Source organism: Sminthopsis crassicaudata, chromosome 2 (assembly GCF_048593235.1).
Source record: "Sminthopsis crassicaudata isolate SCR6 chromosome 2, ASM4859323v1, whole genome shotgun sequence".
NCBI classification, from domain to species: Eukaryota; Metazoa; Chordata; class Mammalia; order Dasyuromorphia; family Dasyuridae; genus Sminthopsis; species Sminthopsis crassicaudata.
In genome coordinates this window covers 338,061,589-338,088,307 of record NC_133618.1, presented here as the reverse complement: position 1 = coordinate 338,088,307, position 26,719 = coordinate 338,061,589, and the positions used below count along the sequence as shown (strand labels likewise).

Here is a 26,719-nt window from a genome sequence, read left to right as displayed (position 1 = left end):
AGGCTTCTTATATCTTGGATCTCCTTTTTCTGGATAGACTCTAGTCATCTATATTTTTCCTACAATGTGGTACTTAGAACCAAAATATAGTATAATGAAAAGAATAGTAGATTGAGTTAGTGACTTACATTAAACCCTATCTCTGGCACAACTGTGTAGCATTGTGCACATCACTTAAGCCCTTTGGTCCTCACTTTCCCCATCTGTCTAGTGGGATTGGACTACAAAAACCAGGAAAGCAAGGCTAGAAAATAATTGTGAAAAATATCTGGAAGTTTTCCAAAAAGGTGAATATGTCATGACAGCAAAAAAAAAAATAAATATTATCATAAATTTCATTGAGAGGCACAACCGGCATCCAAATTGGAAAAGCTAAAATCCCTTTGTCAGAAATCCCCTGCAAAAGGAGATAGATTGGGAGTTGGATCAGATAGTTACTGGATCAGAGATGCTTACCCTAGAGAGAGAGGGGAGGGAGGAGGGGGGAGGGGGGAGGGAAGAAAAGAGAGAGAGAGAGAGAGAGTGTGTGTAAAAACAAAAAAGTATATATATGCAATTGTATGATTTTTTTTTTTTAATAATCCTATGTAATTTATTTTATGCCCTTAAACCTTGTTCTGAGAAGAGGTTTATAGGCTTTACTAGCTTGTCAGGAGTCAGAGAAAGGGAAAAGGTTCTAAAACTGTGATCTTTTTGATTCTTTGAAATGAGAAACATTTTTGATAAATGTATAGCCAATCTGATTAAAAAGCTGAAAAGAGTAACAAAAAACAAAGTAAAAAATGAACATGTTAAACTACTTTTGTAATCATCCTAAAATAAACCCAGTAACATTTTGTACTCTGCACCTTTTAGTCAGTTTGTAAAGATGTACTCTTTTATGAGAATTTTTTTCTGAAGCCTGTCTGTGCTCTTCTAACATGTTCATTAAGAAAGTTCTCAATAAATGTATGTATTAGTTTCATGAAGACTTAAATTTTTATTTCAGTTAAAAGCTATTTTTTTCTCTCCTGTCTTCTTCTTCCTCATAAAAAAAAAAAAAAAGTAAAACCAAATTTGTAACAAAATATGCATAATTAAGAAAACATATTCCCACATTGGCCATGTCTAAAAATGTGTTTCATTCTGCATCTTGAAAGTCCTTCATCCTCTCTAGTGAGTAGCATGCTTCCTCGTCAGTCTTAAGGGATTTCGTTATTTGTTGCATTGATCAGAATTCTTAAGTCTTCCAAAGTTGTTGGCCTTTATTCTGTTAGCAGTATTGCATAGTTATTCTCCTGGTTCTGCTTACTTTATTATCTGCTTACTTTACATCTGTTCATACCAGTTTTCCTTGCTGCTTCTTATGAAATTGTCATTTTAATAATTTCTTACAACATAATATTCTTTTACGCTCATATATCATAATTTGTTCAGCCATTCCCTAGTTGGATACCCAGTTTTTCTTAATTTCCAATCCTATGCCCCCACAAAAAGAGTTGCTATAAATATAAATATTTTTGTACATATGGATATTTTTTCTTATTCTTTGGTTTATTAGTGATGATGTTGAATAAGAAGATAACCCTGGTGTTTGTCTTTACTATATAAGCTCCTTAAAGGCAGAAACCTTTATCATTTTTGTATTCATATTTTTAGGGCTATCTAGTTCTTCAATGAAAGATGAACTATTATATTTATAGGTCTACCTAACAGTGCACATGAAATCTTTTTTGAACTGAGCACTCACTTAACAAATTATAGTAAATAACTATAGAAGCAACCTTTTCCTTTTTGAATGAGTAATCATTTTTCTTTTTTGATTTTCACTGGATCTACTTTTAAGAGATGAGAAATAGTTCTTATATTTTCTACTGAAATTGACAGTTTAGAACAGGATAAAAAGATTTCAGTCAGTATATAAAACTGATCACATGAGACATTTGATTAGTTTTTTGGTTTTCATGTTAAAAGTTTAACTCAAAAGTTTGAGTCTTCATGATGAAAATTATTTTGAAAAGGAAATTCAGACAATATGGGAATTTTAAAGATCTTATATTGTTCAATTGTTTTTCAGTTGTCTGATTCTTCATGACCCCAATTGATGCTTTGTTTGCTAAGTAAGATACTAGAATAGTTTGCCATTTTCTTCTCCAGCTCATTTTGCAGTTGAGGAAACTGAGGCAAATGGGGATTAAGTGACTTGCTCAGGATCACACAGCCAGTTTCTGAGCCCAGATTTGAATTCAGAAAGAAGATGGTGGGGCCAAGCATACTGAACTACCTAGTTGCTCAAGGATCTTAGAGAGGAAGAAAAAAAAAGTCATATGCTAGCTAATTTTTTTTCTCCTAATTTGACAGGTTTGAGAAGTTTTTATGGTTTATAAGCTCTGAGAACTATCTCATTATAGGTGGAAGAGATCAACAACAAAATGAAATAATTGTGAAGCGATATTTGACACCAGGTTTGTAAAATCCATGTTAAATTTTTTTAAATGCACAAACTAGCTATCTTGATCACAAAAACATTTTTCTTTATCTTGTATTCCTTTGAATATCAACTTGGTCAAAGCAAAACAAAACAAAATCATAGGATTTAAATAAAGGTGAAAGAAAGCTTAGAGTTTAACTAGTCCAGCCTAATCATCAGAAAAACTGAGGCCAGTAGATATAAAGTGACTTGTTCAAAGTCTTTTTGATACCAGATAACAAAAGCCAGGGTTCTTTGAAATAGAAATAAATTGTTCCACAATGAAATTTACTGACTTATGGAGCATCTGACTCCAGCAAAATCAATTTCTGTCTACCTAAGTCCTCATAATCTGGTGGTCATTGACCTACTTATTGAGATTTATTCTAATGAGTTTCCTGAAGGAAAAAACCCCTAATTTTGTTCAATTTTTCAGCGCTGAAATTTGCAAGCACTCTCTTTATACTTAGAACTTATGTGCATTGTGATAGATGTTCCTTTTTGATTTTTTTTTTAAAGGAGATATTTATGTTCATGCTGATCTTCATGGTGCAACAAGCTGTGTAATTAAGAATCCAACGGGTAACACTCTCAATCTCTTTTAAGAAGATAAATGCTAATTCTGAGTTACAGAAGTTTCGTATGATAAAGAATATATTACTCTATTCTGTTTTTCATTTCCTCTGTGCCTTAGAAAACCTAAACTCTACATTCTCTGGGACCAAACATCCTTCATCCTTATCTTTATTTTTTGTCATTTTCTGCCTTGCCAAACTTGCCATTGTTGCTTTACCATCCAAATAATATTGTCAGAGGATATGCCCAGGTGAAACCAAACAATTCTGCTTTGTCTTTCTAAGATCATGTAATTTCACATTGATAATTGCTATCTCCCACTTCCCTCACCTTCATCCCCAATCATAAGGCCCTGTTTAAAGCCCATACTAGATGAATGTTTTAATTGGTATAAGATTAACATTTTGAGATAAGTGAATAGGAGTGCCATTAACGTTGGTATCCCTTTTACTTACTTAAGATATATTTCCCAATAAATGAGTTGATTTTATTATCTTAGTATCTGGGGGAGAGGGAGGAGAGACAACTCAGCAGTTGTGCCATTATTGTCATAGGAGAACCAATCCCACCACGGACTTTGACAGAAGCTGGCACAATGGCATTGTGTTATAGTGCTGCCTGGGATGCTCGAGTTATCACCAGTGCTTGGTGGGTGTATCATCATCAGGTAATGGGAGCTTTTGCTTTTTCTTAAAAGTAAAAATTGGTGTATGTAAATAATATGTCAGTAAATTTATAAATAAACAAAACTAAATTCAAGGAGGTCAGCATTAAAAAATAGAATCGTTGAACTAACTATTGAGTATCACCACAATCCATGTCTTGCTGGATAGAGTCTTTCTTTGACATAGAATCAAGGTTAATCTTTTATTTGACCATATTTTATGCATAGTGTCATAATTGGAACAGTTATGTGGTACAGTGGATAGAGAGCTGGACTTATACTCAGGAAGACCTAACTTTAAATCCTGGCCCAGACATTATTTACCTATGTGCATCTGGGCATATCTTTTAATCTCTTAGCCTCAGTTTTCCTTTTCTATAAAATTGTAACAATAATAACCCCATCTTACAGGGTTGCTCTGTAAATTAAATGATGGTATTTGTAAAATACTTTGTGAACCATAAAGCATTATATACGATTGCCTAAAAATGTACAATAAATATCAAATGTTAAGGATCATTAGGGGAGCAGCAGAGAATCAAAGAATAATTTACAAGGAGTAAAGAAACAATGATCATTCATGAATATAATTTCTTCTACTTAACAATATGTACTTTCTTGATCTGGTAATTTGTTGTTATATATTTTGAATCCTCCCTGATGTTCTGCTGTACTCATGACAATGTTCTCTTTTGTTTTGTTTTATTTTGTATTTATTTTCTGTTTTCCTTTTTTTTCCTTACACTATTTTTCCAAATTAAAAAAATAAAAAGCACCAGTCCTGAAGTCAGGAGGACTCGAGTTCAAATCTGGCCTCAGACACTTAATGCTTTCTACCTGTGTGACTCTGGGCAAGTCACTTAACCCCAATTGCCTTAGGGGTGGAGGAAGAATCAGTAGGGGGAGTGTATATCTACTATATATAACATATATAATATCTGTCTATCTGTGTTAGAGAAACATACGAGTTTTTCCCCAATTGATAAATGATCAAAGGATATGGACAGTCAGTATTCCTATAAAGAAATCAAAATATTTTATCGTCATTTGAAAAAAAATGCTCTTGAGTCATCATTGATTAGAGAAATAAATGCACATTAAAACAACCTTGAGTTACCATTTTATACCTATCAGATTGGCTAAAACAATTAAAGGGGAAAGTGCCAAATCTTGAAGGGGATATGAGAAAACTGGGACACTAATTCATTGTTGGTAGAATTGTAAACTGATCCAACCATTTTAGAAAGTAGTCTGGAATTATACCCAATGAATTATTAAACTGCCTATACCCTTTGAACCAACAGTATCACTACTATGTCTGTTTTCAAAGATGTAACCAGCAGTATCACTACTATGTTTTCAAAGGTGTTTAGGGAGAAAGGAAAAGAACCTATGTGTTCAAATGTGGTCTCAGACACTTAACACTTTCTAGCTGTGTGACCCTGGACAAGTCACTTCACCCCAGCCTCAGAAAAAGAGGGGGGGGATTTTTTTTTAATAGAGAATTATTCTTAACAATCTAAGATTTAGAAAATTCTCTTCTCTTCTTTGTATTTTATATGCATTTTCAGCCACCAAATGATAATCTCTCTTAGTGTTCAGTGTTTTGTGATAACTTCTAGAATTAAAAGTAAAATTAAAAATAAAATTCGTGAGTTGAAAGTGGCAGAATTGAAGATCCAAGAGTAAATCTGGGCCCAGTCACCAGTTATTTTATCCTGGCAAGTCACTTATCTTTCTCTCAGTTTTCTCAATTGTAAAATGTGGACAGCAAAGGATTGTTGTGAGTATCAAATGAGTCATAATTGTAAGGTGTTTACTGTAGTGACTGACCCACAATAAATACTTGTTCCCATCTATTCCCCTTTTCATTCATTCTTTCAGTATTTCTCTTGTTAATTGAATCTAATATTAATTTTCAGGTTTCTAAAACAGCACCAACTGGAGAATATTTGACAACAGGAAGCTTCATGATAAGAGGTATGGATTTAATATCAATCTCCTCATTTCCACTAATGGATTGTGAAGGGCATATATTTTTAGGAATCTGTTTCATGCTATTCAATAGCATAAAGAAGGGACTGAATGCAACTGTATCTTGTGTGATCTTTGTAGTAAATGGGCAGTTTTGGCACTTTTGGGGCAAGATTTACTGTTTTCAAATCCATTTATGATTTTCTTGGCCCAAGATTATATGACTATGTGGCATATATTTCAATAGAAAGAATGATGAAATTGAATTGTTTTAAGATGTGAGAAATGTAAAACTAAGGATAAAAGTGTACTTCTACTAACTGTTCATTATACATAATATAGAAATCTTGTCTAGCATATATTTCTGCATACTTTGTCATGTAGTGAAATACTTGAAGCCACTAATATTATATATTTTGCAAACAAATATAGAAGCTTTTTTCTTTTGTTATTCACCCTTTTAAAAAATATTTAAAACTAAATACAAAAGAAAAAATAAAATGACAGAAAAGATAATGTCATGTACCTAGCAGGATATTAGAGAAAATTCAAAATATGTGACAATAAATTTCCATTTCATTCATGACTGTTCATCTCATAGAAACTTTTAAAAGGAGAGATGTATATTATCTTTTTTAGGAAAGAAGAATTTTCTTCCTCCTTCATATCTTATGATGGGATTTAGTTTCCTATTTAAGGTACTCTTCATTTCCCTAATTATTTTTTCTTTTCTTATATTTCATTAGAAACTTAGACAAAAATCACTTACATGAAAAATTGATTCTCTAGGTAGATGAACCATGTGTTTGGAGACATCGAGGGGAACGAAAAGTCAGAGGTCAAGATGAAGATTTGGAGACGGTGGCTAGCAGCACTAGTAAGCTAGTTTCAGAAGAAATGGAGCCATTAGGTATTTCATGAATCTTATCAAATTTGATAAGTAGTAGTTATTGGTAAATCTGTAAAAATATTTTTAATTAAGAGAATAACATTTGAACAAATGTTTCTTTTCCTAGATTATTAACTGTTCTGAATTTCGGTTTCCTTTTTCTTTGTAGTCTAAATGCCCAGAACAGTGCCTTGTACATAATAGGCACTTAATGTTTGTGGTACCCAAGCTGGAAACTGATTAACTAAATCTAATATTTATAATAGATTTAATTGTTAGAATTCTTACAAGATGCTAAATCAGTTATCTAATTTAGCATGGTACTTAACAGTTCTCTAATTCACTAATGTACTTAGTACTTATTAGAGTTCCACAAGATCCACACCTTTAAGAGAGCATATATAAGGAGGAGCTCTCACAAGCCCACTCTCGGAGGCGAAGATAGATTCATTCCATATTCCACTTTGTGCTGGCTGGAGGCTTTGGATTCGGAGGGAGCTAAAGACTGAAGCTGGCAGAGGCAAAGGACTAGTGGCAAGAGCTCTTGGAACCAAGGAGAGAGATAGGCCTCTAAGAAAGCTAACAGGGCCCAAGGAAGGAGACAGTACTTGGAAAGAGAAAATAAAGGATTTGGACTTTAATCCCAGCTGCATTTGAGATGATTACTGAAACTTAAAGGAATGCTGCTTCCAGAGGTCCCCAAAAAACCCTGCTTCCAGAGAACATTATAATTTAAAGAACATTTAATTATCTACTAAAATAACTTAGCAAATGTGAAATTAACTATCACAAAGATAATTTAATAATATGTAGAATTAGTATTTAATTTTGTACCTAAGAATTACTATAAACAATGCACTGATGACTTTTCAGTAAGTGTAGTTTGTCATTTTAGAGTATATGTTGTAAAGTGGTTGGAGTGCTGGGTTTAGAATCAAAAAGACTTTTGTGCAAATTCCATCTCTGACAGTTACTTATTTTGTTACTTTGGGAAATCCCTTTACCTCTATGGGCTATCAACCACTTATAAAACTTTTGTACGAAGTCATACAAAGATGAATGTGAGAGAGAGCACATTCTTAAGTTTTCTATGTTGAGGAATTGCATTTCCTTAAAACTTGTCATTTGAGATTTTTGCTTAATTTATTAACTCCAAGTTAAATGGTATTGTCTTAGTTAAAACACATTAGCATACTTTAGATAAGATATATGTGGGGAATGTACAAATCATGTGAGAAACTCTGGTGTAGAGGATAGAAACCCAGGTTCAGAGCCAACCTCAAGGTTCAGGTCCAACCTCAGTGACTTTGTGGTCCTGGGCAAGTCATTTTACCTTTCAATTCCCTAAATAACTTTTTATTTTGCTGATGTATATTAGCAGAGGGAGTTACCTTATGTAAACTCCCACTTGGAGGTTACCATTATCAGTCACTCCTTTACCCCTCCCCCAGATGGCAGGTTGACCAATACATGTTAGATATGTTAAAGTATATGTTAAACATAATATATGTGTACATGTCCAAATAGTTGTTTTGCTGTACAAAAAGAATCTGATTTTGAAATAGTGTACAATTAGCCTGTGAAGGAAATAAAAAATGCAGGCAGACAAAAATACAGGGATTGGGAATTCTATGTAGTGGTTCATAGTCATCTCCCAGAGTTCTTTCGCTGGGTGTAGCTGGTTCAGTTCATTACTGCTCTATTGGAACTGATTTGGTTCATCTCATTGTTGAAGAGGGCCACGTCCATTAGAATTGATCATCATATAGTATTATTGTTGAAGTACATAATGATCTCTTAGTCCTGCTCATTTCACTCAGTATTAGTTCATCACAGGCCCTATTCTTATGATTCCTCTCCCTTTTCTTCCCTTTTATTTTCTGCTAGATTATTCCTTGGATTTGTGTGTGTGTGAGAGACAGTTGGGGTTAAGTGACTTGCCCAGGATCACACAACCAGGAAAGGCCAGATTTGAATTTAGGTCCTCCTGATTCATGAGAGCCAATGCTCTCTCCATTGTGCCATCTTACTATCCCATCTTTGGATTTCTAAAGAGCATTTTTTAGTTATTCTCTAACCCTGAATAATAATTTCCCATTACTTCATTTGATTGATTAATGTATAAATTAAAAAATCAAACATACATTCTCTTATTTATTTTGTTATTATGGAGTATGAAAATACTCCATAAATAGAAGTTACGAGTCATTTACTAGAAATTGAATGAGACTACCCATAGCCATATGATCATTGCGCCTTTGAATGGTAGCCTGAGTTATCTGCCCTCAGAGAAAAAAAAGCATTTTTGAAAAACTTCAATAGTTTTTCAGTATTCACCTTTGCAAAACTTTATGTTTCAAATTTTTCTTCTACCCTAAGACAGAAAGCAATCCAGTGTAGATTAAATATTTGCAGTTCTTCTAAACATATTTTCATATTTGGAAAAAAAAAATCAGATCAAAGGGAGAAAAAACACGAGAAAGAAGGGGGGAACCCCAAAGAAACAAAGGACAATAAAAAAAGTGGAAAAATTATGCTTTGATCCAAATTCAGTCTTCATAGTACTCTCTCTGGATTTGGATGGCATTTTCCATTCCAAGTTTATTGAAATTGCCTTAAATCAATAAAGTGATCCATCACATAATCTTGTGGTTATGTGCAATGTTCTCTTGATTCTGCTCACTTAACATCAGTTTATGTAAGTCTTTCTAGGCTTATCTCATCATTTCTTATAAAACAATAAGATTCCATAACATTCATATGCCATTCTCCAACAGATGGGCATCCACTCATTTTCCAGTTCCTTGCTGCTATAGATGTTTTTGCATATATACATCCTCTTGCCTTTTTCATGCTCTCTTTGGGATATAGACCTAGTAGAGACATTGCTCTATACTAAGGGTATGCACAATTTGATAGTCCTTTAAGCATAGTTCCAAGTTACTCTCCAAAATGGTTGAATCATTTCATAGCTCTACCAACAATGCATTTGTGTCCCAGTTTTCTTAACATTCATCATCTTTTCTTGTCATTTTATCCAGTATGAGAGGTTTGAAATGGTACCTCAGTTGTCTCATTTTGCATGAGAAAAGCCTTTTTTTTTTTTTTTTTTTTTTTTTTTTTTTAAGTAGCTTCGTGTTCCTCAAAATTGCCAGGAGTCAAACTACTATTTAATTCCCAAACTAATCTATTTATTTAGTGCTATACCAATCAGACTCCCAAGAAACTATTTTAATGACCTAGAAAAAATAACAACAAAATTCATATGGAAGAATAAAAGGTCGAGAATTGCAAGGGAACTAATGAAAAAAGAGTCAGAGGAAGGTGGTCTAAGTGTACCAGATTTAAAGCTATATTATAAAGCAACAGTCACCAAAACCATTTGGTATTGGCTAAGAAATAGACTAGTTGATCAGTGGCATAGGTTAGGTTCACAGGGCAAGATAGTGAATAAAAATAGCAATCTAATCTTTGACAAACCCAAAGATCCCAAATTTTGGGATAAGAATTCATTATTTGACAAAAACTGCTGGGAAAACTGGAAATTAGTATGGCAGAAACTAGGCATGGACCCACATTTAACACCACATACTAAGATTAGATCAAAATGGGTCCAAGATTTAGGCATAAAGAATGAAATCATAAATAAATTGGAGGAACATGGGATGGTTTACCTCTCAGACTTGTGGAGGAGGAAGGAGTTTGTGTCCAAGGGAGAACTAGAGACCATTATTGATCACAAAATAGAACATTTTGATTACACCAAATTAAAAAGTTTCTGCACAAACAAAACTAATGCAAACAAGATTAGAAGGGAAGTAACAAATTGGGAAAACATTTTTACAGTTAAAGGTTCTGATAAAGGCCTCATCTCCAAAATATACAGAGAATTGACTTTAATTTATAAGAAATCAAGCCATTCTCCAATTGATAAATGGTCAAAGGATATGAACAGACAATTTTCAGATGATGAAATTAAAACTATTTCCACTCATATGAAAGAGTGTTCCAAATCACTATTGATCAGAGAAATGCAAATTAAGACAACTCTGAGGTATCATTACACACCTGTCAGATTGGCTAAGATGACAGGAACAAATAACGATGAATGTTGGAGGGGCTGTGGGAAAACTGGGACACTGATGCATTGTTGGTGGAGTTGTGAAAGAATCCAACCATTCTGGAGAGCAATCTGGAATTATGCCCAAAAAGTTATCAAAATATGCATACCCTTTGACCCAGCCATACTACTACTGGGCTTATACCCCAAGGAACTACTAAAGAAGGGAAAGAGGGACCTGTATGTGCCAAAATGTTTGTGGCAGCCCTTTTCATAGTGGCTAGAAGCTGGAAGATGAATGGATGTCCATCAATTGGAGAATGGTTGGGTAAACTATGGTATATGAATGTTATGGTATATTATTGTTCTATAAGAAATGACCAACAGGAGAAATACAGAGAGGCTTGGAGAGACTTACATCAACTGATGCTGAGTGAAACGAGCAGAACCAGAAGATCATTATACACTTCAACAATGATACTGTACGAGGATGTGTGCTGATGGAAGTGGATTTCTTCAACATAGAGAAGAGCTAATCCAATTCCAATTGATTAATGATGGACAGAACCAGCTACATCCAGAAAAGGAACACTGGGAAATGAATGTAAACTGTTATTTTTACCTTCTGAATCCAATTCTTCCTGTGCAACAAAAAATTCGGTTCTACACACATATATTGTATCTAGAATATACTGTAATATATTTAACATATATAAGACTGCTTGCCATCTGGGGGAGGGGGTTGGGGGAGGAAGGGAAAAAATCTGAATAGAACTAAGTGCAAGGGATAATGTTGTAAAAAATTACCCATGCATATGTACTGTCAAAAAAAGTTATAATTATAAAATAAAATTAAAATTAAAAAAAAAAATGATATGAAACTGGGGGGGAAAAAAAAAAAAACCTACTATTTAATTATAAGGACCAATTTCTTTTCCAGGGAATTGATGTTGAAATCTACTTCTCTCTTTTAGGAGAAAGATGGTGGGCAACAGATATGGTCATTATGTTTTATGGTTTTTCTTAAATAATCTTCTTTACTTTAAGGGAAGTCTCAATTAATGGGATTGGGTTAAAGGGAAATAGCTTTTATGAAAGCTGAAGTCATCAATAAAACTAAAAGAAAAGAAAATTTGTCCTGGTAGACTGACTTCTTTATCCACTCTTTTGTTGTGATATTCTAACTTTAATTTTCCTTATTCTAATGTAGATAATGATGATAGCAGCAGTGGAGAGGATCAAGAAGAAACTTCTGAAACTCTAGAAGAAAGGGAAGTAGTAAATCAAATTGATCAAGAGGTCATTAGCATTGAAAATGGTAAAAACAGGCCAAAAGAAGGATCAGCACAAGAAGAGAGCTCAGATGATGCTGTTGATGATGCCTATGACGATGATGACAACGATGATGATGATGATGATGATGATGATGATGATGATGATGATGATGATTACACCAATGACAATAGAAAATCTCAAAGAATGAAATCAGATCAGGAAATAGCAAGTAAAAGGAAGGATGAATCTGAAATGTCATTAAATTATCCAGACACTACAATTGATCTATCTCACCTTCAGTCCCAAAGGTGATTCAAAAGTAGATAATGTGAAGTTTTATGAAGGGCTAATGATAATATAGGAAAATAACAAAAAGGTTGAGCCCTCCCTCTTCCCTAATATATTTATTTCAGAAATTAGAGGATAACTCCTTTTTTGGTTTTTTTTAAAGAGTTTTAATTGATGTAGTTTATCTCTTACATCATCATAATGATCCCCAATATTCTTCCTTCACTGTCCCCAAAAGCCATAATTATAATAAGAGGGAAAAAGTTAACAATTGATTAATACATTGCATATGTCAGGAAAAGTGGTATATGTAACACCTAGGGACCTCTCATCTTTATTAAGGAGTGGATTTGGTCTGTCTTCTCGTATGTCTTCATTCAAATCATGCTTGAGCTTTATAATTTTGTTACATTCACTTTTGATTTTTTTGGTGTGATTCTTTCCATTTATATTATCATAGTCATCGTGTGTATTGCTTTCTTAGTCCTGCTTACTTTACTCTATATCAGTTCGTGTAAATCTTTTCCATGTTTTTCTGTATTCATCATGTAATATAATCTCATATGACAATAATATTCCATTATATTCATGGATATCTACTTCATTAATATTTTTGTGTATTTATTTGTCAACTTTCTTTTTATCAATAACTTATAAATATAGGAAAGGAATCTCACAGGGTGGAGACATCTTTGTAATTCCACGTCAATATCCATAATAGTTATACCATTTTACAGGATAATTCCCTTATTTTTAAAAAATATAGAAATAAAAAAATCAGCATGTATAAAAATGCTTTATGAAATCTGATTTCAACTAATCTAAATCAAATTAGAAACAAACACAAGGCTATCATATCCTAAATTGATTGTATAAAGCTGATGGCTGTGCAGAAAACTTAAAATACATCTTGTCCAAATGAAGAGCATACATAATATACAGAAAATCTAAAAGAACAATATTACATAGATTTTATCAAAGAATTGGGTTTATTTGTAGTGTTCCTAATGAAAAAGGGTATGTGAAGAGCATTTTGTTTTGTTGCCTAAGGTGATTTTTAAAAAGACATTACTAATAAGTGATCTTGTTTTCCTAGATCCTTCCAGAAAACAGTTTCTAGAGAAGATGCCTCTGATGTGGTAAGTTGTTTGCTGAGTTTTTAAAAGAGAATAGTATTGTATGTACTTTTAAAAGAAGAAAGTAACTTTTTAAAATAGCAATATTGTAGAAATTAGGATTAGACCAAATATTTTATATCATATGTTACAAAAAGCTCAAAATGGAAAGGTGACCTGAATATCAAAGATCAAACCATTCATTAGAGTGAGACCAAGTACTTTTCTACCACAGTGGTTAGGAGGAGACATCTTAAGCAGACAAGGAATAAAAGAAGTTTTAAAAGACAAAATAGGCTATTTTAACTATATAAAACTAGAAATATCTTAACACAGATAAAATCAGTAAAGACAATAATGGAAAAGGGGTAGAATGAGAAAAATATTTGCAGCAGTGTTACTAGTAAAAGTCGTACATTCAGAATATACAGTTATATCAAGTGCCATTCTGCAATAGATAAATGAATATGAAACTTTCAAAAATGGTTTTCAAATTATAAATGGTCACATGAAAGTATGATCCAAGTCACTAATAATTTTTTTAAAAAATACAAATTAAAGCAACACTTAAAAAGTTTTTTTAAAAATGTGGAAACTATATTGGAGGGGCTTTGATGAAATGTGGTCCAACTGTTTTGATTTTCAATTTGAAATAATGGAAGAAAAGTTACTAAAATGCCTATATTCTCTGATCTGGCAGTATTACTGCCAGTGGGCTTATATCACAAAGTGAAAATTCAAAATAATTTTATATCATAAAAGTCATAGTATCACTGTTTGTGGTAGCAAAGAACTAAAAACAAAGTAGATGTCCATCCTTTGGGAAATGGCTGAAATGAAGGAATGTCATTAATTAATAAATATAATGATGAAAATGAAGAATTGAGAGTAGTAGAAAAACCTGTGATGATCTTGAAAGAGAGATAATCGAAAATAGGCCCTTTCATGGCAGAGAAGTGGGGGGACTCACTAGGACAGAACACATACATTATTAGGTAGGGTCTTTGAATCAGATATTTTTTGCTTCCTTAAATGATTTTCTTTGTCACTAGAAATAAAGACATTCATAAAACATTTTTTGCTTTTGATTTTAATATTTGAAAAGTCATTAGTATTGGGGTTTATTTTTTTGTTTTTGTTTTTTGTTTTTTTTGCTTGTTTCTTTGGCTTAATAGAATGACAGTAAATTACATGGCCGGAGGCATTTGTCAGCCAAGGAACGAAGGTAAAACAATTTGTATTTTCAAAAATCAAATATCTTGATTTGTAACTAATGATAATTTAGTTGACATATCATCTGTCTCTTTTGAAAGCCCAATTTTATTAAATTGAAATTATCTGTTTATAATTCTCAAAATAAAAGTCACTTAATTTAATTTTTAATGTTTAAGTATAAAAAGTTTGTCTGTTTAAAGACCTGAACTTTATTAGGATTAATTACTAGTGATGAGGTAATAGGGAACCTCAAAATGATGAGGTACTTGAACCAAATCATGAGGTAAATACCTAATAATGAGGTATATACCTCAATAGGATTAAGTGAGGTTTAGTGGCAGAATTCGGGGTACAGGGAGTCACATGGAGCTCCCCTGCAACCCCCTTAGGATTCGGCGCAAGGATACAAAGTTAAGTCAGGTCTAGTGGTGGCAAGAGTCCCCTGTAAATGAATTTACAGGCCAAAAACTTAGATGGGTAAAAAGATGTTTATTGCCAGGTTTGGAAGCAAGGTTAAGGTCTGATTAGTAAAAGGCATTAGATAGAGGAAGATACACGCCGAAAACGGCGGGGATAGAGAATCTCTGATGCAAGCATTTTGGTTGGCATCTTTCAGATCTCTGACCCAAGATGATTCTAGCTTTGCTTTTTTTTTATCTGCTTGAAGAAGCAATGGGCAGAGCTCAGGTTAATTCCTTGAAGGCCAGATTTTTGGCGGGCTTTATCCTAGCCAGCTCAGATGGGGGGGTGGGGCGCTGGGTACAAGCCCAAACTAGTTTGACCAGATCTTGTATCAAAGGGGGCTGAAAACCCAAACTAACTGAGGGCTGGATACAGTCCAAACTGGCTCAGATACGGATCTTTTCCCCTAGGAATATCTTGTCCCAAAGGTAGATCAGACAAGGAGTCTTAAAGGGGCTACGCCCGCAACACTAGGATTTAATATGGTTATTGATCTCATCTTAATAAATTTCAAAATCAGTCTGGCAAATAAATATTGAATGCCTCCTATGTTTAAGGCACTGGGTATTAGGGATACAAAGATAGCCTGTGATCTCCATGAAATAGAAAAAGAAATATTCAAATAACTTGATACCAAAGAAAGCACAGAGATCCCAATTATGATAAATGTCAAGGCTAGAGTTGTGAAGGAAAATAGTCTTGATGAAGGAATGACATCAGTATTTGACTTTGAAAAGTAGGAGCAGGGTTTTAGCAGATGCCAAATGCCTCCATAAGAGATCATTGAAAGAATGGAGAATAGACAGGTTTCCAGTTTGGCTGAAATGAAGAACAAGGGAAAGAAATTAATATGATATAAGGATACCCAGGAAAGATGGAGTCAGAATATGGAGGATTTGAACATTAATTGTCATATTTTTCTGTTCGGCAACTATCTGCAGGCAACAAAACAGGTTCTGTCTGTACCATAGAGGGCATTTATAAAAGAAAAGAAGGCTAATGCCTTTTCCTTAAGGAGAACTAACATATATATGTATAAGAAATATAAAAGTGTATTGAAGGGGAGAGATGGTTCCTGAATATTAGTCAGGCTAAAGAATAAAGGACATAAATCAGGAAAAACTCATGTAAAAGAGACTTAAAAAAAAAAAATTAGAGAAGATACCATAAGTTTTGATTTAAGGAAGGGCTATGTAGCAAATCATTGTCCATAGTAGGACAAAGTAAATGGAAAAAACTGCCACGTTTTGGGAACAGAACGAGATGGAAATATGGTACTTATCCTTGTAATTAAAATTGATTAGGGAAAACAACAGAAACACTTTAGAAGAAATAATATATGTAGGTAAGCTTAAAGAAGTTCCAAGTTTGTTATCTATAAAAGTACTGTAGGAATTCACTGGGAAGGAAATATCTCTCTTAGCTAGGATAGTTAAGGCAATCGGGACTTGAAATAAGGTTGAAAATGTAGGTGGGGCCAAATGATAGGTCATTGATTGCCTGGATAATTCATTGTATTAGGCCATTGTTTTATATTTGTTTAGCCTTAGATTGAATTTGAAGAGGAAAGGGAAAATTTGGGACTTTAGAAGATGTTCTCAGAAAGTTATATAAGCTATTTTTAAAAAATATTATGCCCCATAAAATTCGATTTACATGTTTTTTGAATTATATTAGAAATAGTTGACACTTGTAACAATTTAGTCTTTTATATCTAATAGTATACTTGAGCCATTATTGCTATATTAAAAAATGTTATATTAATATGGGTATCTATAAGACTGTAATGGGAACTTTACAGTCTTATAGATACCCATATTAATATAACATTTTAAAGTTTTACAAAGCATGTTTCTCTTTTTATTTTATATGATACAATAACCCTATGTAGCAGTTGCTATTATTATCCCCATTTTATAGATGGAGAAACTGAGACTAAAAAAATTAAATGATTTATCAAAGTCTAACACATAATAGATATATGAGACAGGATTTGAAGTCTGACTATGGCAGAGCTGAGAAAGTTGTTTTGGGTTCAAAGAATTTGAATCAATAAAGATCAGAAATTTCTGTTTTGTTCATTTTCAGGGAAATGAAGAAAAAAAAGCAACCAAATGACTCAACAGATTTAAATATATTGGAGGACAAGGAAAAAGAAAATACACTAAAAACTGAAGTTTCTCCAAATACAAGCAAAACTGTTTCAGGTCCACAACCAATGAAGAGAGGACAGAAGGTAGAGGCTGAGAAGTTACAAGATTAATAGTAATTAAAATTACTACTAAAATGTGGTTGGTAGAAAAATAAGGTTTTGTGGGATTCTAATTTTTCATTTTACTGAAATACAAAATGTAGAAGAAATGAAATTATGTAATAGATAATCATAGGCTTAAATTTTAGAGGTGGGAAGAGCAAGTCTTTCTTGAGAAAATTAAGGCTCAGAGAAGTTAAGTGATTTTTCCCCTCTCTATCTTAATACCTTTTGTTTGAGTTTAGCCTGGAAATTTTGTGAGGGTTTGTTTTTTTTTTTAAATTCTTAAGCATAATTTTAAGTGACTTATGGTCACTGATACTTTAACTTATGATAATGTAATACTAATAACTAATTTACCATACTTAATATGTGCCAATCATTGTATTAAGTGATTTTCAATTATCTCATTTTATTCTCACAACAACCCTGGAAGTAGATGCTATTATTATCTTATTTTAAAGATGAGGAAACAGAGAAAGAGGTTCACTTAACAGTGTTATATAGGTAGTCAGTGTCTTGGGACAGATTTGTACTTAGTCTTCCTGATTTCAGACCCTACGCTCTATGAAAGACCAAAAATCTAAAGGAATTTGTTCAGAGCATATAATAGTTTACTAGCTAATGTTCCTACTGTCCTATTTGTCTTTGGCCCTAAACTTCTTAAAAGAGTAATTTAAACTCCCATCTTTCTTATTATTCTCTGGTTTCTTGCAGTCTGCCTTCTCTTTCTATTATTCAAGTGAAATTGTTTTCTTGAAGCCTACAAATGGCTTCCTAAGTACAAAATAGAAAGTCCTTTTCTCAGTCTCTTGATCAGTCTCTTGAAACTTTCTTCCATGACTTACCATATTCTGTGCTAGGAGGTTGCTTGGCATAATGGAAAATTCACTGAATTGGAAGCCTGAGGTCTCAGTTATAGTACTTAGCTCTGTGACGTTGGGCAAATTAACATGATTTATAAAACAATTTGAATAAATAAATAAGATTGATTTTGAAAAAAAGAAACAAATTATTTTTCTATAAAATAAGCCGAGTTGGGAATTCTAAAATCCTTTAGTTTATAGTTCTGTTCTTCTGATCTTTCTTTCTCCTTTTCTGACTTCTTTTTCTCCTCTTAGTCATCAAATACAAACATTCCCTCAAGTGAAATTCTTGCCTTTTTTTTTTTCCCCCTAGCCTTTGTTTTTCCTTAGTCAGTACAGTCAGTAGTGTGTCAAACTTGGGAAGTTTGTGTTTGAATTCTGTCTCAAACAACTGTGTAATCCTGAGGAACTCACTTAGACTTTGCTTCTAGTTTTCTCATGTATTAAATAGAGATCAATATACCACTCATTTCACAAGATTGTTGTGAGGATCAAATGAGTTAACAGATAGTTAACTTGCTTACAATGCTATTTATTATTTTTATTAATAAACTACAAAAAAAATTTTACTTTTTAATAATTTTTTAAAAAACCAATATTCACTATCATCACAATTAAGTAAGTTTAACAATTATTTATTTAATTAATTCAGCACAAGTCCTTTTTGTTAGTCCCTATTAATAATAATAAAAATATTAACTGAAAAATACTTTATAAATATTATCCCATTTCATACAACAATCCCACAAGGCAGGTAACTTGCTATTCCAGTTTTACAGACGAGGCAACTGAGGAATAGGTCAAATGACATGTCCAATGTCACACAAAAAGTATTTGAGGACAAATCTGAATATTGTCTTCCCAATTCCAAGCCCAAGATTTTATTAACTGACCCGTCTAGGTGCATTCTCAGCAAGATTCTATGTACAGGGGGATAGACCCAAATAGTGGAGTAAAGGCAGGGACCCACTTGAGCTCTTCTCCAAATTCCTCCAAGAACCTTTAATTAATGACTGAAACAGATGGGCAGAACTCACTAAGAGACAGAGTGAAAAAATTTCCAGTGAATCACAGTCTAGTGCAGGTTTCTCCAGCACGGTCTCAGCACCAGTAAACCAGAAACAGGTCTTGGGGTGACTGAATCAGTGGGAACAATGGCAGTTTCCAGACTTCTCAGCTCAAAGATACCAAAGATAACTTAGTAGACATGCAGGCAAGATTTGCATCTGAGTGTGAATCCAACTCAGGCCCTACCAGCATAGCCCCAGCCCCAGAAAATCAGGAGGCGGCCTTGGGAGCCCCTGAATCAGCAATGATAGTGGAGCTTTCAGCCCACAGATAGTAAGGAGATTGAACAAACTGGTCAAAAGGAGATTATAGGAGACTCTTAGCTGACAATGAAGCAAAACTGTTGCTTTGCCTATAATCTGATCTGAGTCAGTCCTGGGTGGTATTTCCAAGTCTAGGAGAAGCATTAACATACCAGAACTTGCAGCCACTGTCAAGTAGGGAACCTCCTCAGCTTTAGGGCAGAAAAAAGTGCTTATGGTCATTCACAGACCAGGGCACAGTCCAGGAGAGTAGTAAAACACACCTCTTTTAAGATCCTACCAACTTGAAAAAATTGAAAACTTGAAAGTCCCTAAGAGGATCTCTGAAAACAGGTGTATAAAACCCCTGAAAGCTTAGAAGAAGCAAAGCCCTACGTTTAAAAAAATATTAAAAGTCAAGAAAAGAGCTGGAAGCATAAACAAAAAAATATTTTGACCATAGAAAGTCACTATGGTAAGAAGGAAGATCAAAACATATGCTCAGAAGATAAAGTCATCACTCTTACATCCAAAGCCTCCAAGAGAAATATGAATTGATCTCAATTTAGTTCAATAGAAGAGCTCACAAAAGAATTTTAAAAATCAAATAAGAAAGGTAGAGGAAAAATTGGGAAGAGAAATGAAATGATGCAAAAAAAAAATGAAAAACAAGTCAACAGTTTGGTAAAGAAAACACACACAAAAAATACTGACGAAAATAACACCTTAAAAAACCATAGACAATGTAAAGGTAAAGGAAGTACAAATAGCAGAATTGGTCAAATGGGGAAAAAAATGTACTGAAAATTATAATTCTTTTAAAATAGAATTGCATTTTAAGGCAATCCCAAGAGACTTTGTATAGGCAATGCTATCTGCATCCAGAAAAAGAACTATGGGAATTGAATATAAATCAACACATGCTACATTCACTTCTTTTTTTTTTTTTTTTTTTTTTTTCTATCCCATGGTTTTTCCTTTTTGTTCTGATTTTTCTCTCCCAACATGATTTATAAAAAAAAATGTGAATAAATAAATAAATAAGATTGATTTTGAAAAAAAGAAACAAAAAATAGTAGGGCTAGTAATCATTAATCTTGGACAAGGTCAAAGAAAGATTTAATCCAGAGAGAAATCTACATTTTATCAGCCGTTTTATTGTTTTAGAGGTATGTTTACATAAGGTAAATGTGCATCTATATGTAAGCATACATGGATTTATTTGCATGTAGGTTTCTGTAAAAAAAAAAAAAAAATTGATACAGAAGCTCACTGAAGAAAATAATTCCTTAAAAACTACAATCAAGCAAATGGAAAACTAATGACTGTGAGAAATCAAGAAACAAAAAGAATGAAAAAATACAAGACAATAAAGTATCTTATTAGAAAAACAACTGACCTGGAAAAAAGAACCTATCCATCATCTTTCAAGAAATTGTCAAGGAAAATGGTTCTGATATTCCAGGACCAGAGGGTAAAAGAAATTGAAAGAATTTACCAATCACTTCCTGAAAGAGATCACACCCTGAACTCCCAGGGATATTATAGCCAAATTCCAGAACTTCCCAAGTCAAGGGCAAATATTGCAAGCAGCTAAAAACAGTTAAAGTATCAGAGCTTTAATTGGGATAATATAAGATTTAGCAGCTTCACTTTTTTTTTTCTTTATTTGTTTCCAAAGCATATGCATGAGTAATTTTCCCATCACTGACCCTTGCAAAACCTTTTGTTTCAAATTTTCCCCAACTTCCCCTCATCTCCTCCCCTAGCTGGCACTCCGATTCATGTTACATATGTTGAAATACATGTTAAATCCAATATGTGTTTACATATTTATAGTTATCTTGCTGCATAAGAAAAATCAGACCAAGAAGGAAGGAAAAGAAAAACTGAGGAAGAAAACAAAATGCAAGCAAATAAGAGAGTGAGAATGTGTTCCACACTCTGTTCCCACGGTTTTCTCTCTCTAGCTGTAGATGGTTCTCTTCATCATTGAACAAGTGGAACTAGTTTGAATCCTCTCATTGAAGAGAGCCACATCCATCAGAACTGATCATCATATAGTCTTGTTGTTGCCGCCGTGTGTAATGATCTCCTGGTTCTAGCAGCTCATTTTAAAGGAAGAACAAAGATGAGATTACAACCAAGAATCACCAATAAAACTAAGTATAATCCTTCAAGGAAAAATGGATATTCAATAAAATAAAGGACTTTAAGGCATTCCCTATTTAAAGACCAAAGTTGAATAGAAAGTTTGATTTTCAAATACAAGACTCAGTAAACGATGAGCAGGATGTTCTTAGAAGAACCTGGAAAGAATTCCATCGGCTGATGTAAAGTAAAATGTACTGTGTATAAAGTAACAATAGTATTATAAAATGATCAATTGTGAATAAGAACTATTATAATACTATTTTGGACATGTTGATTTTAAGATGTCTGTGAGATATCCAGTGTGAGATACCCAATAAAAACACTTGGTATGGAGGTTAGGACAAGAAAAAGGTAAAGATTGCATATTGACTGCAAAAATGGTTTTATATTCATTGTTTTGTTCTCCACAGCAATCATGGTTTAGATACTTTGTATATTTGTTGAATGAATGAATGGGGAAAAAAAGTCCTTCCTGAGTAGATAATGATTGACTTTTTTTTTTTTAACTTTTTAATTTCTCATACCAGTCTTTTAACTCCACAGAGTAAAATTAAAAAAATGAAAGAAAAATATAAAGATCAAGATGAGGAAGATCGTGAACTTATCATGAAGCTCCTTGGAGTAAGTGAAACCTGAAACTATTTTCAGCTTGCTTCTTAGCAATAAATGATACAAAGTAACATATTTGAGGGGAATAAAAATCCTAACATTTTTGGGTGTAGAGGGAAAGTTGTAAAGAGCAAAGTCAAAGTTTTTCAAGGGCATAATTGTTATATTGTGTGTATGTCTTCCATCCTTATGTCTTGTTTGCCTCTGTCATAAATTAACCAAAATGGGGCCCAACAGCTTAAAGTTTTAGAGAAGTGGAATAAGTACCTGAAGATCAGCACAAGTTTATCTTTACAATGTTGTAGTTAATATAAAAATCACTTCACTCTGCATTGGTTCATACAAGTCTAACCAGGTTTTTAGGAAATTATCTCTAATCATTTTTTTATGGCACAATACTCCATTACATTCGTATACCATAATTTGTTAACCCATCCCCAAACTGATGCCTAACTCCTTAATTTATGGCTCTTTGATGCTACAAAGAAAGAGCTGTTAAAAATATCTTTACACATAAGGGTCTTTTTCCTGTTTTGCTTTGTTTTTTTATCCTCTGGGTATATAGATCTAGAAGTGGTATTGTTAGATCAAGTCAGAGTATTTGCCTAAATTTCTCAGGGTTTTGTTTTTGTGTGTGTGTGTATGAGCTGGAAAGACCCACTGAACATTTGCAGCTATCTATACATAGGAGATTGTTCTTCAGGGGGAATGGAACCATGTTTAGACAAAGTAGCTCCAAAAAAGGGTATTATTGAAGTCATAGGTACCATCAGGTAACGTTTTTTCAGTGATGAGCAAAAAGGAAAATGTTGATCAGGAATTCTCTGCTGAAGAGTTAGCTGTTTTGAGATAACCCAAGAAAGCAGTATGCCTAATTCCCCAGGGTGTACATCTAGGAGGTAAACTTCAAAGAAAAGAACTGCCTGAGTTATCAAGAAGTGCGCACTTCTGGTGTTTGTTGGAGAGACAAATGGGAAGAAGCTGGCTCCCATTCTGAAGGAGTAAGGAAGTCCTGGTCAGAAAAACATTAAAGCCTAGGGAATACAGGATAGTGTTTTCATTAATCCTATCAACTGAGAGATATTCAGTAGAAGAAAGAATAGGAAATTAAAAAGAGACTGAAGATGAGATTTGGAATTTTGGGCTACACTATAAAATATAGGAATGTGGTGAAATAAGAATAATGTGTTTTTGGCACAAGATTGAGCAAACTGAACAAAAATCAACAAAACTATATTTTACTTTTGCACAACTAAATAAAAGGTTTTTAAATAGAAAAGAAAACTCTAGAGCTATGACGGGCTTGATTGCACAAAGAGAAAAAATAAATACAACTCAGGAGAAAGAATAGTAATTTGGAGGAGAGAATGTTGAAGAAGAAAGCTAGCTGGCAATGAGTCCACACTTTAAAATATCCTTCTACAAATGCACAAAGTATTGATAATAAACCAGGTAAATAGAGATTATCATAAAAAAGGCAAGTTTGACCTCATTAATCCTTTGAAAGAATTTGTGGTTGAAATTTCAATTTAGAATGGTAAAGCTTATTCAAAGTAAATATAAGGCATTAAACAATTTGTCATGGTAATTAGCAACAAATTAGCCTTAGGAGTTGGCAAAAGAAGACAAAGGAGTACAACACTTCTTCCAGTGAGGTTGTGAAAGCCAAAGAGAATTTAGCTGTGAAGCACTATGTGATAAGGAAAAATATTCATGTGAAGAATCCAGAAACATGTTTTGAGAGGGGGAAGAATTTGGGTGGCAATCAGTAGGTAGTAAAAGAAAATAATATTATAAAATAATATGTTTGAGATTTTGGCAAGGAGTAATATATGAGACAACAGTGACCAAAAATAGAAAGAAGGCTAATTTGCAGCCTGTATTTGGCTTTTCTTTTATCTCTCAAGAAGAATGATCATTGTACCCTTCAAGGGTCAGAGCAAAAATGGTTAATCAGGATTAATCTAAATCCCCTTGATAAGTTTGTCACCAAATCTGGAAGAATTCCATCCTGGTATACTAATTACTAATCAAGTCAGTTGATAAACATCTATTAAATACTTATTGTGTGCTAGGCACTATGCTGCTTGCTGGGAATATAAAAGAAAGGCAAAAGATAGTTTTTACTCTCTGGGAACTCACAAATCTGTTTATGTAGATTTTAGCAAAGCAGTTGACTGTCTTGTAGACAAGAGGGAGAAACATGTTTATGATATTACAACTAAGCTGAATTCTTGGACTCAAAGACATCAATTAATGATGATGATACTAGTATTTAAATAGCACTTAAAGTTTACCAAGCACTTTATAAATATTATCTCCTGATAAGTGCTATAGCTATCCCTATTTTGCAGATGAAAAAACTGATGAGGTACAGATGAGGTAGAGAGTTTAAGTAACTGCTCAAATGGATCTGAACACATCTTCTTGATTTCAGTTCCAACACACTTTTTGTACAACTGAGAAGCCTTGAGCGTGTAATGCCCCAGAGATCTTTGCCCCTGTGCAGTTTAACATTTTTTTTAATGACTAGTATGAAAACATGGATTAATTATAAAATTAATAAATTTTTAAAAAAAGAAAGAAAACATGGATGATGTGATATCTTTGTCAAGTTTATAGATGAAAAGCTAGGAGAGAAAATTAACCCTTGTGATAATAGGATTCAGAATCTGGCTAAAACTTTGAGCTAAATCTAAGAGAAAAAATTTGGTTAACTATAAGTTTTGTTGTTGTGGGGGTTTTTTTGGTTTTTTTTTAGAAATTTTTTTCCACAGTATATATGCATGAGCAATTTTTTTTTATAACATTATCCCTTGTATTCATTTTCCAAATTATCCCCCCCTCCCTCCATTCCCTCCCCCTGATGACAGGCAATCCCATACATTTTACATGTGTTACAATATAACCTAGATACAATATATGTGTGTAAATACCATTTTCTTGTTGCACATTAAGTATTAGATTGCAAAGGTATAAGTAACCTGGGTAGATAGACAGTAGTGCTAACAATTTACATTCACTTCCCAGTGTTCCTTCTCTGGGTGTAGTTATTTCTGTCCATCATTGATCAACTGGAAGTGAGTTGGATCTTCTTTATGTTGAAGATATCCACTTCCATCAGAATACATCTTCATACAGCATTGAAGTGTACAGCGATCTTCTGGTTCTATTCATTTCACTCAGCATCAGTTGATGTCTCTCCAAGCCTCTCTGTATTCCTCCTGCTGGTCATTTCTTACAGAGCAATAATATTCCATAACCTTCATATACCATAATTTACCCAACCATTCTCCAATTGATGGACATCTATTCATCTTCCAGTTTCTAGCTACAACAAAAAGAGCTGCCACAAACATTTTGGCACATACAGGTCCCTTTCTGCTTTTTAGTATTTCTTTGGGATATAAGCCCAGTAGTAGCACTGCTGGATCAAAGGGTAGGCACAGTTTGATAACTTTTGGGACATAATTCCAGATTGCTCTCTAGAATGGTTGGATTCTTTCACAACTCCACCAACAATGTATCAGTGTCCCAGTTTTCCCACATCCCCTCCAACATTCATCATTATTTGTTCCTGTCATCTTAGCCAATCTGACAGGTGTGTTTAACTATAAGTCTTAAACTTAGATTTAAAAAAGGATCAGTTTCACAAATAAAAAGCAGGAAAACATTAGTTGCTAAACATCAGGGTGGCTATAAAAATAAATTGAGGTCTTAGGAAATCACAAATCCAGCATGGATTGACAGCTTGATATGGCAACTATGGCATATAACAGTCAATAGATTGTCTTTTGTTTTTCTTCACATAGTCAAACTAGAAGCAATGAATGAAAAGTTCCAAAGAAGCAACTCAAAGCTTGATATGAAGAAAAACCTAACCGAGCTATCCAGAGTAGAGTGGGCTACCTCAGATTGCTTCTTCTCTGGAGATCCTTGAGCAAAGTCTAGATCATTGGTGTCAAACTGAAATAGAAATAGTTGTACTTTTTTGGGGGGGTTAACTGTTTGATACCTCTGCTCTAGATTACTATATATAAGGTATATATATATATCTTCTTCAGACACAAGTTAAATCACTTAATTCTTTTGAGGCCTTTTCCAATTATGATTTTATGGTTCTGTGGCTCTACAGTGACTGGAAGAAGGAAATCTTGCTTTGAAAATTACTTTGGTGGCTGAATAAGAGGAAAGAAATTTGAGGCATTTAGATCCATCAGCAGATATTTGTAATAATTCAGACAATAGGTGTTGAAGACTTGCACTGAAGTCATCTGGACAGTGTCAGAGGAGATAAGGGAGCATTTTCAAGAGAGATTGAAGAGGTGAAATAATTTATTAAACACCGTGCCAGGCATTGTTAAGGATATAGACCCAAAAAATGACCCTATGTTCAAACATCTTATGTATATGCTATTTGGGAAATAGAACATGTTTGCAGATGAATAGAGGATGTTTTACAAATATATGGTGATGCTAGAAGGGGATGTTAAGGAGCAGCACCATTAACAGGGGATTCAGGAAAGGTTTCTGAAAGGAATTGACACTTTAGCTTGACATTG

The 26,719-nt window shown here is 33.5% G+C and overlaps 1 protein-coding gene across 3 annotated transcripts in view; it reads left to right on the top strand.

The window, feature by feature from the left end:
• The window catches only part of NEMF (nuclear export mediator factor), a 65,704-nt gene that overhangs the window by 29,148 nt on the left and 9,837 nt on the right, over positions 1-26,719 (top strand). For all 3 annotated transcript variants that reach the window (XM_074290502.1, XM_074290503.1, XM_074290504.1), the window contains 11 exons: positions 2,341-2,444; positions 2,969-3,031; positions 3,580-3,692; positions 5,612-5,669; positions 6,303-6,361; positions 6,453-6,573; positions 11,823-12,195; positions 13,272-13,314; positions 14,466-14,515; positions 17,056-17,203; positions 22,092-22,169. In XM_074290502.1, coding sequence (XP_074146603.1) covers positions 2,341-2,444; positions 2,969-3,031; positions 3,580-3,692; positions 5,612-5,669; positions 6,303-6,361; positions 6,453-6,573; positions 11,823-12,195; positions 13,272-13,314; positions 14,466-14,515; positions 17,056-17,203; positions 22,092-22,169 — 1,210 coding nt within the window. The remainder of the gene's footprint in view (positions 1-2,340; positions 2,445-2,968; positions 3,032-3,579; positions 3,693-5,611; positions 5,670-6,302; positions 6,362-6,452; positions 6,574-11,822; positions 12,196-13,271; positions 13,315-14,465; positions 14,516-17,055; positions 17,204-22,091; positions 22,170-26,719) is intronic.